At 42.5% G+C, this 11,808-nt stretch overlaps 3 protein-coding genes across 4 annotated transcripts; 2 read left to right on the forward strand and 1 right to left on the reverse strand.

Moving 5' to 3' along the window:
- Positions 1-96: 96 nt before the first annotated feature.
- Positions 97-2,031, forward strand: LOC120794662 (asporin). The gene is given in 4 exon segments (XM_040135906.1): positions 97-393; positions 1,274-1,564; positions 1,566-1,858; positions 1,860-2,031. Coding segments are annotated over 4 exon segments (1,053 nt in total).
- A 1,075-nt stretch (positions 2,032-3,106) lies between these two features.
- tmem101 (transmembrane protein 101) lies at positions 3,107-7,246 on the reverse strand. Its single transcript, XM_040135973.1, has 4 exons — positions 7,018-7,246; positions 5,974-6,154; positions 5,394-5,540; positions 3,107-3,912 (listed from the first exon to the last, which is right to left on the reverse strand). Exons 1-4 carry the CDS (start codon positions 7,146-7,148, stop codon positions 3,604-3,606), a joined length of 768 nt encoding a protein of 255 aa, XP_039991907.1. The 5' UTR covers positions 7,149-7,246; the 3' UTR covers positions 3,107-3,603.
- gngt2b (guanine nucleotide binding protein (G protein), gamma transducing activity polypeptide 2b) lies at positions 6,309-10,405 on the forward strand. 2 transcript variants are annotated; one of them, XM_040135974.1, is made up of 4 exons: positions 6,309-6,349; positions 9,246-9,525; positions 9,672-9,760; positions 9,995-10,405. In XM_040135974.1, exons 3-4 carry the CDS (start codon positions 9,677-9,679, stop codon positions 10,121-10,123), a joined length of 213 nt encoding a protein of 70 aa, XP_039991908.1. In that variant the 5' UTR covers positions 6,309-6,349; positions 9,246-9,525; positions 9,672-9,676; the 3' UTR covers positions 10,124-10,405. The 2 variants fall into 2 exon arrangements, with proteins under 2 accessions (XP_039991908.1, XP_039991909.1); XM_040135975.1 differs by having other exon boundaries at positions 9,676-9,760.
- The last annotated feature ends 1,403 nt before the right edge of the window (positions 10,406-11,808 follow it).

Here is an 11,808-nt window from a genome sequence, read left to right on the forward strand (position 1 = left end):
CTCTTGCTTTTCGCATGTATTGCTCTAAAGGGAAATATATATGGAGGGTAACCGGGCCTTTTAGCAGGAGTGAGCAGACTTTGAAGTAAACGAAAGATGTTCGCCAGCTGCTGCACAAAGCTCGGCGTGACGCCTCTGCTTCCTCTTCTTCTGAACACGGCCTTGAGCTCCAAGCTGTGTCCCAGCTCCTGCCTGTGCTACGAATCCTCCCACCTGGTGGACTGCGGGTCCCGTGGGCTGGACCGGGTCCCTCCCAGTGTCCCCCATGGCACCCGGCAGCTGGACCTGACCGGGAACAAGATGACAGTGGTGCGTGCCAGATCCTTCATGGGGCTGTGGTTAATCAACATCCTCCTGATGTCCAACAACAGCATCCAAACTCTGCAGCCACAGGTACCAAAATAGTTGAACTATGAATTTAATTTTATCGTGCTTGTTCTACATTGTTTTAGACCAGCAGTGGAAAAAGTATTCAGATCCTTAATACCACAGTATAAAATACTGAGGTACTGTGAGCTGAAAAAGTAAAACTACTCATGCAAAAAATGTTCAAAAGATTGCCCATGTAAGTGTTACATTATTATTTTATTAGTGTGTGAGCAGCATTTACTTTTGCAGCTTGTGGAAGTGGAACTAATTTATACCTATAGTTTATTTACTATTAGTTTAATCGGTAAAAAACAATTATATATTTTATATTTATAATTAAGTTGAACTTTGTAAAATTTAATATACAAAGTAACTACCAAGTAAAGCTGTGGCCTGCAGCTAAAGATTATGTTCAGTACTGATTAATCTTTTGAATATTTTTTCAATAAATTGATTTAATGTTTAGTCAATAAAATGTCAGAAAACAGTTTTGTTTTGTTTTTTTAATTTCAAATTACAAAGATATAAAACAGTGAAAAGCGGTAAACCATCACAACTGAGAAGCTAAAACAAGCAAAACGTTTGGCATTTTTTGCCTGAAAGATCAAAATTGGCAAATTTTTTTTTCTTTTTTGTAAGCTAATAACTAATTTACTGTCTGAGCTCCTCTGTGTAATAAATGTAGTGGAATAAAAAGTAGAATATTGGCCCCTGAAATGTATTGGAGCAGAAGTATAAGAAGCATATAACAGGAATTCTCAAGTACAAGTTCCTCTGAATGGTACACAAGTACTGTTTTGGAGTAAATGTGCTGAGTTACGTCCCACCACTGTTTCCAACCGTCTACTTTAAATCTGCTGGTCAGAGAGACGCTAAATCTCTGTCCTTTCTCTGCATATTTCAGTCTCTGTCACCACTTCATTCTCCGGAGACGCTGGACTTGAGTTTCAACCGGCTGCGTTGGATCCCTCGGGACTTCTCTCGGAGTCTGTCCTCCCTCCTGGAGCTCCGGCTGGACCACAACCCACCGCATCGCCCGGGCCCCGCTCCCCTGCGGGAGTTTGAAAACCTGAGGAAACTGAACCTTTTAGCTACAACCGCATCCAAGTGATGGATGTCGGGGGTTTTCAGCGGCTTGTCTCGACCGAGCCTCCTCAGCCTGGAGGGAAACGGGCTGAGCGTGCTTGAGGACGGCCCTGCTCAGCAGGCAGCGAAGCCTGGAGGTGCTGCTGCTCAGCCACAACAATATGTCGGGGATCGAGGCCGAAGCTCTGGCTCCTTTGCAGAGGCTCACTCTGCGGGGTCTTCGGGGCAACCGGCTGCGGCACGTCAGGTCCAAGACCCTACTGCAGCTCCAGACCGCCAGCGCCCACCTTCACATGTCCCTTAACCCCCGGACCCGTGGCCGCGAGCTGCCGCGCCCCTTCAGCAAGATCCGCCGCGCTCGACGTCTGCGCGCGGAGGACCGCGGAGACATCGTCTGCCACGCTCGCGCTCCCCTCGCTGGACAGCCGGCTGTGCGCGGCGGAGAGATCCGCGTCGGGGCTCGTCATAGCCGTCACTGTGACGCTCGCCGCGAGTGGCAGCCTGGTCCAGGCGGAGCGGAGCCGCGAGAACAAAGCGACTGCGCGCGACGCGGAGTCACGGGGACGAGAAAAATGATGCGCTTCACTCGCGGCCAGGTGTCCGATGCCGTTAGCATCGTAGCCCGTAGTCGACCGCACAACATCACGTTTCGTTCTATATCTAAATCTCCTTTAAAGCTGCTTTTTGTATTTGCTATAATCCTCCATGTTCTACTACATTTTGTATGGCAGCCGTTACAGCAAGAGGGAGCGAGAAGAAAGATAAAAAGAGTGCAGAATACCCCTTTAAGACACCGGACGGAGACAAAGTGAAGGGGATAAGTTATTCACTTTACTTCACTGAAACAGCCTAATAGCCGAAGTCTAACAGTTGCATAAATGAGCTCATTCGGGCCAAAAATTCACGCACCGAGCCCGGTGAACCAACTCGGTGATCGTTTTTTCAGCCTCACCGGAAATTCTGAAAGCTCAAAGGTGGAGCGTCTCCCCCGGTGGCAAACCTCCAGCCAGTCGCCAGTTCATCCGGTACGCCTAGCTAAAAACACGAATCCTACTTTGGGTTTAGTGGGGTTTTTTTTGTCCAAACTGTTGTAAAGAGGTGCGTTTGGAGGACGCGTGTGGTGCTGGTGTTTGTTTTTTTTCCCCCTCCCCATTCATGTCGGTGAGGGCAGGCTAAACGACAGGAACACCTCGCCGTAATGATGCAACGCAATTCCCACCCCCACGGCAGCAGAAAAACCTGCAGCCTCCAAAACGACCAGAAAGATGAGTCGACGCCTCCCTGAAACAGTCCCAACCTCCACGGAGGGAAGGATTCACAGCGGGACTGTTGGGTTAAACTGCGTTAGTTCTAGCTGGTCGTGCTCGATAAACTAGCAACCGAGCTGCTCATAGGTATGAAAATGACCAAAGTTGTCACCACTGAGTGTGATAAAGCAACTCAGTTTTAATGATGAAAATACTCCCAACTTAGACAAAGATCTTTGAGCGTCTTGAGCACCACATCATGTCACGACATTTTTATTTCGTATAAACGTGAACAGTTTCTACACAAGATTAAAAAAAAAAAAAAAAAGCTGTGCATGAATGAAAACGTATATACATTAATGTGATCTGCATGGTAATCTGCACCAGATAAAAGCAATGCAACAAAAAGTGTATAGTGTTTATTACCAAATGGTCGGAACTGTAGCCATCCCATTTCATAAGCAATACCACAGAAGTTAATTACAGTTTCCCTTTATTTGTAAAATATTTAAATCATATACTGTAAAACATTATCAAACGGTTTAAGACTATCATTTTTGGAGTAAAAGGTGTTTTCCCTGTAGCTATAAATGTCACATTTCAGAGCATAACAGAGATAAAAAGTAAACATGAATCCGAATAAATTATTAAACTGCAAAAAAGAAAGGAAGCTCGGGTTTTTCTTTCTCTTGCAAAAGCAAAGTTACCACCTGCGAGGCAAAGACAATCGACGTAGCTTACATCCAACCATCTCAGCCTGGAGAGTTTGAATTCCGAGAGGTCACTGAGCCACAGCAGCTTTGAGTACAAGGTCGGGCAGTGACGAACAGTGAAGGCCAACAATCCCATCCTGCGCGGACATCTCGGTTCATGAAGGTTGTCTGTGAGAGCCCGAAGGGGTTCAGCCGTCAGTAGCTAGGATCAGCACAGCGCCAAAGATGCCCACGTTGTGTCCTATCAGCTTCATCTGATTCCAGAACTCCACCTTGCGAGCGTGGTGCCAGTAGCCCAGGTTGCCGTCGATGAGCAGGATCACCAGGGGAAGGACGGTGGCCAGGATCTGAGCGGCCAGGCGGATGTAGCAGCCAGAGAGGAAGGCCAGGGCCAGCACCCCGAACAGCACCTCCAGCAGCATCAGAGTGATCTCTCCCCCAACGATGTGGTTCAGGTAGGCCAGCCTGTCCTCTTTGCTGTGTTGGAGGGAGTATACCTAGTGGGAGGAGAGTGGTACCGCAATATTTAAAATAACTGAGAACAGGCTTTGTTTTAACTCCCCGACTTTAAAGGTAGACGTGGGACTTAGTCGACACAAACAAAAACAGTGCATAAGATCTTATTCTCATTCATATAAGTGATTATTATCTGGACTGTATGAATTGATTTCAAGTAGCTCTTTTTCACGTAGTGATCACACAAAGCTACGCACACAAAATAATCTTAGTGAGATACTGTGAATATGTCAAAATTAAAAAAATCTTTAACTTCGCTTGTTAAAACAATTATTTTCATTATCAGTTAATCTGAGAGTTGTTTTCTTGATTATTAATTTACTAAAAAACTAAATTAAACTAAAGCTAAATTAATTAATAGTTAAGTTTATAAAATGTTAAAAGTACAGAAAATGATCCATCATAGTCTTTACATGTTTTTTTTTTTCTGACCAACAGTCCAAAGTTTAAGAATATTCAGATTATAGTGATACAGAAGAGAGGAAATCTGAAATCCTTCCTTTTAAATAAGGTGGAACCAGAGAGATGTTTGAACTATTTCCTTACTTTGATGATTATTTTTTGTGTGTTTTATTTATATTTGACTATTCAACTTCATTGATTTTTAGATGTTAGTGCTTAATGTATTTTTCGGTGAGATGTTTTTTTTTTTTTTTTAAAGTTTAGCTGTTAATCTCACCAACATAATCCTTCTACCCCTTCAATGTAATATGTTTTTGTGTCTAGTAACTCGCAGAGCTATAACGATTAGTCTATTAATCAATTAGTCGATCGATAGAAAAATTAATCTACAACTATTTTGATAATCGATCGCTTTAGTCTTTTTATGTAGCAAAAATGCCAGAATCTGACTGGTTCCAGCTTCTCAAATGTGAGGATGTGCCGCTTGTTGCCGCTTTACATCATTGTAAATTGAATATTTTCGGGTTTAAGACTGGTTGTCAGACAGAAGACATTTGAAGATGTCATTGATGGCACTAGGAAACTATAATGGGCAGCTTTCACTGTTTTGTGACATTTTGTACACAAAACAATTTGCTAATTGAGAATTAAAGATTAATTTATAACAAAAACATTTTTTAGTTGCAGCCCTTGATACTTGTGCAAATGAATAAAAATAAATAAACTGAGCTAAAACTAAATTTACGGATTAATTGTTCAGTCTGTAAAATGTCTGGAAACACTGAAAAATGTTCCATCAAAGTTTCTTAGAGTTCAAGGTGACGTCTTTAAATGTCTGGTTTTGTCTGACCAACAGTTCAAAACACAAAGATATTCCATTTGCAATTATATAACAGGAAAATACAACAAATCGTCATAGTTAATAAGAAGAAACCAGAGAGTGTTTGCTAGAAAAATGCCTTAAACACTTAATCAATTATCATTATCGTTGCAACGTAAGGTCTCTGGCAATGCTCTTTTAACAAAATGTACTTTGTAAGAATTAAGGCATGGGTCTTACCACGCAGATAAGATAGACTCCCAGGAAAACCTGTCCAGTAGACTGCAGGGATCTGCTGCGAGGTTTCTGTCTATACGCCTCCCCCGCCCCGCTGGCCAGAACCAGAAAGCCTCCAACAACAGCCAGCGCTCTGGAATACATTCGTACCTGCAGGGCAACACAGTTCAAGCTGTTGGGTCACATTTCAACACAGGCTCCGGGCCAATTCATATGTTTTCCGATATGTGATACATATCTGGTTCTGTGGCAATTTGACCTCCGTCAGAGTTCAGGAGGTGAGGGAAGTAGTGCGAAAGGCTGCACTGGAAACAATGCTTCATTGCATACGAAAAAACCAAACCAGAGGTGAGACAAGTGCTTTTTCAAAAACAGCCTATGAAAGGAGATGGCTACTTTACAATCAGACAAACCGGAGGAAAAGCCTACCTACAATATAAACCTGATACGGTATTAGAAAACAATGGCCATAATCAAAAGGGAAGTCTGGTGTAGACGACTGATGCTCTATGTTCAGAAGCACACAGGCAACTCAACAGCAGCACTGCCGCGTCCTTACTGTGCACCACAGACGGTGACTCACTTTAAGCCAGTCCCCGTAGTACACCTGTTCCCCAACGTACGACGCGTAAGTGCTGATGGCCAGTTGTACGGCAGCAGCCATTGCAAACCACCTCCTCTTCACCCCAAATGACATGAAGCTGGCACAGAGCACCGCCGCCCCCATGTCCACGTACAGGTACGGTACATGGATGTCGGGCTTCCTGGAGATGACAATGAAAAGAGTGTCAAATCAACTGACTTTACAGGGCAACTGCTTCACTTTTACTCATTTGTTATATTTTGTTTGTACCATACTTTATGTGAGTATGTCTATATTATTGTGTATTGTTGCAGGAACGCAAGCTGTATCTTGCACTGGAATGCACTGCTTCTGCAGCAATGACGATAAACTACTGGTAAGTTTTAATACTGATTAATAACGATGCTGTAGGCCATAACCAACATGAATTCAAATAGGCGTGTTATCCGTTTGTTTAGAAACTAAGTCGAACCTTTCAGCACAACACCGACTAAACCATTCTCGCACCTTACCCTTTAACCCACTTTAACCCGGCACAGGGGGCCGGACGGGTGTGACAGACGCTGCACACATTTTCCTTACAGCTGCCGTGGTTTCAGGATAATTCCGAGGGGTTGCCGCTGTCTACGTAAGACCAAACCACCGCGGACTAGAACAATACACGCCCATCGTACATTAGAGATTAAAACTACGATCAGACAAGGGAAATTACAGACTGTCCGCTGTTCCGACAGAAAATTACAGAGCGGGCAAAATATAACCTGCTCTTTTAATCTAAACAACTCCATATGGCTGCAGCCCTCCGCCTGAGGACTGGTCAACTTGCTGAAATGCAACCCCGATTAGCTAGCTGGCAGGCTTACGGTGTACGAAAAGGTCTTCAAGCTCACAAATTCTGTCCAGCTACGGACTGTTTTCACAACTACTTTGAAAATGAGATCTATTTGTACAAGTTTGCTGCAGAGTTGAGTTGAGTTAAATTGCAGTTAGCTCAATGGCTAACATTAGCTCCTTCAAAGTGCTCCACTCGCTCACCGCTTTTACCTTTTTGAGTCTGCTCGCTCAGCAAACAGCATCAACATACTGAAGCAGTTCCAAAACCCAAACCGGGTCAAAATAAACGCTCCAAACTGGCTGAGAAACTTTAAGATCTGCTTCCTAGTAGGGGCTGCCATGGCTGCTGCTCAGTGTTCACTTATCTGCCGACCGTACACCAGACGATGAATGGACATCCGGCCAAAATACCTACGTATCGAAATAAAAGCACACATCTCTGTACATGCTGACGAGGAAGTGGCCTTTATCGCAAACTATTACTCCGGAGCTCTTACTTTGAAAAGACGTTCTGTTTCAGGGCAAAGGCGTCCTCCCATTGGTTGACAGGTCGAAGTGGGCTGGACAAAAGAGGAAAGAAAAAAAAAACACCAAAACGACATCGCCATCTACAGGACAAAACAGATAATCACAGACAATGTTAGAGGTCATTAGAGGAAACTGTGTCTGTGGCTGCTACTTGACCTCAGTAGAGGTCTAGCGGCTCTCTTTTGTTACAAAAAACCGTCGGAACTGACGAGAACCGTTGTTAATACTTATTTATTATTATTAATACTTATTATTACACGTCCACAGCCAGGAGGTTAGAAATTCTGACTCAAAAGCCCCCTAGTTAATCCTAAGAAATTTTGATCAGGCACCACACGTTTTCCTAATCTATTTCTACATTAATTTAATTATAAAAAAAACATACCTACCAAAAATTTGTATCTCTATACATGACAACCTATCTTTTTTCAAAGCCTTCACCACAATGTCATAATAAATATTCTGGTAAAGAACTAAAAATCTTATCTTACTAAAAAAAAAAAATTAAGAATTTAAATTCTAAAATTCCCTATAATAATTATAAATATGAATTGTTAATTCATTTTTTTTTAGTTTTATAATTAATCAACTTGATTTTATAATTCGTGTACATTTTTGTGTAATTATAGATTGTAAAGTCGACAGTTTGTTAAACCCTAAAGTGCCTAAAATAACACAACGGGCTGTCCTCAGTGGCAGCTACAGCCCAGCCCAGAACAAGTTTTCAGATCCCAAGGAGACATACTCACACTGCTTGTTTTGTCCGACCAACTGTCCAGAACCCAGAGATATTCAGTTTACGGCAATTTCATACATACTTACATCATACAAACGTTTCTGGGGCTGGAACAGTGGCCGGAGAATGTTGAATCCTTTTTTGCTTGATAATAAATTAATCAGTTCTCAAAATGATTGTTGACTGATTTCTTGTCCATCCACTAACTAAAAACTTATTATTTCAGCTCTAATGTGAATCGAAATACCTTAAGCAACATGAAAAAAGACAAATTTAGTGCATCAGTTAGTCTGACAATGAAAGTGTTTTTTTTTCATCAGGTGCTAAGTGACACACCAGGCCTTCGTGGTTATCGGTGGCACCTCCATGCTGCTGTTAATCCACAGTGACGTGTATGAGGTTAATCTTGACTAGATGAGACTAACCCAGATCCTGAAAAAGGCTTAGTGTGAGGGTTTAGTTAAGGATCAGTGGCTTGTCGTGTCTCAGATGAAATATCAGGTGGAGGTGATAGGCTCCGAATAGTGGAACTGGTTTTATAAAACCTGTAAAAACATCAGTCAGGGTGGTGAAAGTTCTTTGTTCCAGACTGAGCTACGTTATCGTGGCTTTTAATGAAACTGTGAGTTTTCGGTTCGGTCTGTTTCAGAGACAAAAAAAAAAAAAAAAGCCTCTAATTGCACTGAAAGAAACACACTAACACACTCAGTATCAATTAAAAAATAGCTCATTTGCTAAAAGGAATACAAAATGTATCTATGCAGTTGTTGAAACTTTACCAAAAAATTATAAACGGGAATGAAGCAGTGTCAGTAAGGAGCCAAAAACGCAATCAATTTATCCACAAAAACATGAGCATCAGTCCTGCATTACAAGCGGCTGTTTCATACTTTGTGTATAAAATTTGTTGATTAGAATGACGCTGGAAGACTCAGAGCACCTGATTGAAAAAAAAAATTAAAGTACATAACCAAATCAGTGATGAAGACTTGGCTTCCTCCCTCTGCTCATGATGCAGAGGGAGGAAAGCAGCTGAGAAGCAATGAATAGATAAAAGTGATCCCACTATCTTGTATTTTTAGATGTGCACCAACAGTTTCCGGTCAGTAACAGATGATACGATGTTCACACACCTACTATTTCTATTTCACTTTCTCCCCCATGTTTTCTGCAGGTCTATAAGGATCTGTGTACGCTCCCCTTCCTCCTTCCTGTGCAGGGGTTATGGCACCTGATTGTTTAATCCCATCACGGGGGATTGGTGACATCAGGCCCAATCCTGTGCCGACCTCTACCAAAGGCCAGCAGCCAGGGATCAGCTGGGATGAAGAGCAGTGGGACGGCACGGATCAGTCAGTGTGAAGAAGCGACGGGACTACAGGAAGGCGTACAGTCGATGAGCTCCTAGGAGCCAACACATTTCTCAGTTTGTCGGGGATCCTGCCATTCAACAGGTAAAGATTTATGACTGTCTCTGCTGGACTTGTGTGTTTTTGACACTGAAAGATTTAGTGATAGCACTTTCACAAGACCACATTTGTAGGCATTTGCTGTGATATTTCACATCTGTCAAAACAAGGACCTTGATCTTTTCTTACAGCCAGGATGGCTCGGGATATGTCAGATAAGGAAATCTTGAAAATGGAGCTGGAACAGTTGAAGAAGGAAGTTAACACACCTAGGACACCAGTAAGTAAACAACCTCCCTCTCTTTTTAAAAGAATTTCATATTTTTTTTTTCATCAATTGTGAATAACCTGTCCAGTATTATCTTTAATTTAAGATACCTTTTGTATTACAACGCAGTGGAAAACAATCAGGGGAGATAAAAGCTCATTTAACTTTTAAGCACGCAAGTTTGAACGTTTCCATCGCCCGTAACAGATTGCTCACATTTGTCTTCCACTTTCCTCTGAACCACAGGTGGGTGCAAACTGTGCAGACACGATCGCGTTTGTTGAAGAACTGCTACCAAATGACCCGCTGATCAAGGGCGTTCCAGACGAGAAGAACCCCTACAAGGGAGACAAGGGAGGCTGCATAATAACATAGCACACATACATCCCGGGAAACGTCACGCTGTTTTTTATCCGAGCTGGTTACATCGCTGTAATATTCCTGTAGAATTCTTGTGGATAAAATGTACAGTAGAAAGAAAAACTAAGATCTGTAATGGTACCGCTACCAGGAGAGAGACCCCTTTTCCATCACTGGACTACTGTATGTATCTGTTGATATGAAAATGTTTGTCAATTTGTAATTAAATGCAAATAGCTGTGCAAAGCTTTGACCTGACCTGGCTACTCCGATTATTGATATACTTTAGTAGATCTCACTTTTACTGCACTCCTATTGCATTTGCATGTCATTTCATTATGCTGGTTAATAATAAGTAGGGTCAACTGCATATTTTTGGACGTCAAACGTTTGACTGCACATCAGCGCAAGTCAACACGACACTCACCTGTGTCCCCGCACAAAGCAGGGCAAAGTCAGAGGAGTCGTACAGCTACTGCTTAGTCTAATTCTTAATAGGATTTCTTTGCTGCGGCACAGTCGGTCACACGGGCCTGATGACACAGTGCTGCGTCCTGTATCCAAGTCTTTAAGCTTATTCCCGCGGCTTCAATCCCGGCTTCCATTCCGAGCTCTCCATCCAATTAGTGTCATTTTCAATCTTGGCAACAACAAAAAACACATCATTTGTTCAACACTCGCAACGCAACTATCGGCACGAACGCGGCTTTTTGACTGTAATAACCTACAAACAGACACAAATGGCAATTCATGCTGCATCAAACTTTTCAGTCCAATTACCTTAGGCGGCACATATCGTCACCTTTGTACAACTTAACCTCTTTCCAAGTGTATAGTGACCTACTTGTGGCCACTTATCATTTAGGGGACCATGGTGACATGTCAGTCTTCCGCCTCTAAGCCGAAGTTTTAGCTTGGCTTAGCACGGAGGCCTAAACTTTGAGCTTCCTGCTTCAGTCAAAGGGCAAAGGACGTTGCAGCACTGGAGCCGGTGAGTACAGATTACACATCAGAGTGCGGTAATCTGATGTCCGTGTCTCTGACATTCTACAGACACGCAAAATATAATATACTTCTTAAACATTGACTGATAAAACTAGATAATTGTATCTAATAATCTCTTATAATTATATCTATTATTTATTCAGGAAACTGAAAACCAAGAAACTTCAATACACCTCTGTCACGGTGGCTATTACGGCCTGATAAACGCAGATGTAACCAATAACATTACTAAGGGCTGTATCTCATGCAGGATTACCAGGACCCAGCCGAGGACACACCTTTAAAGGAACAGAGCCATTATTACAATTATATACAGCATATATATCAGTTACACCTGTGCTTTTCCTGCCACAGTAGATGAAGCCAAACATTTTTTTCAGTTCGCCCAGTTTTAAGTTCTTCCAGTTCCATGTTTGGCTGAATTTCATACTCGCTGGCTCCGACATGACAGCTTGTCACTTTGTTGTGGTTCATGTTATCTGAGGCCGCAGATTAAATCTATAGATCAAAGTCAACTGAACTTGTGTTTACCTGGAGTGCAACGTCCATGCACGGATTACATGAGATGATAGTGACAGAACTGTGTTATTACACAGATCACAAGACTTTGGATTTAGCTTTATCATCCTCTTTCAGAAGAAATACATTGGGGATGTAGCTGGCCGTTGCCTCCAGTGTTACTTTAATGATTTGCA

Source organism: Xiphias gladius, chromosome 9, assembly GCF_016859285.1.
Source record: "Xiphias gladius isolate SHS-SW01 ecotype Sanya breed wild chromosome 9, ASM1685928v1, whole genome shotgun sequence".
NCBI classification, from domain to species: Eukaryota; Metazoa; Chordata; class Actinopteri; order Istiophoriformes; family Xiphiidae; genus Xiphias; species Xiphias gladius.

Excerpts from the sequence above, each read along its gene's own strand:
- tmem101 (XM_040135973.1), bottom strand. The coding sequence starts at position 7,148 with ATGGCAGCCCCTACTAGGAAGCAGATCTTAAAGTTTCTCAGCCAGTTT. Across the intron at positions 6,155-7,017 it reads GAGCGAGCAGACTCAAAAAG|GAAGCCCGACATCCATGTAC; the intron begins GTAAAAGCGGTG and ends TGTCATCTCCAG. Across the intron at positions 5,541-5,973 it reads ACTACGGGGACTGGCTTAAA|GTACGAATGTATTCCAGAGC; the intron begins GTGAGTCACCGT and ends GTTGCCCTGCAG.
- gngt2b (XM_040135974.1), top strand. The coding sequence starts at position 9,677 with ATGGCTCGGGATATGTCAGATAAGGAAATCTTGAAAATGGAGCTGGAA. Across the intron at positions 9,761-9,994 it reads TTAACACACCTAGGACACCA|GTGGGTGCAAACTGTGCAGA; the intron begins GTAAGTAAACAA and ends TCTGAACCACAG.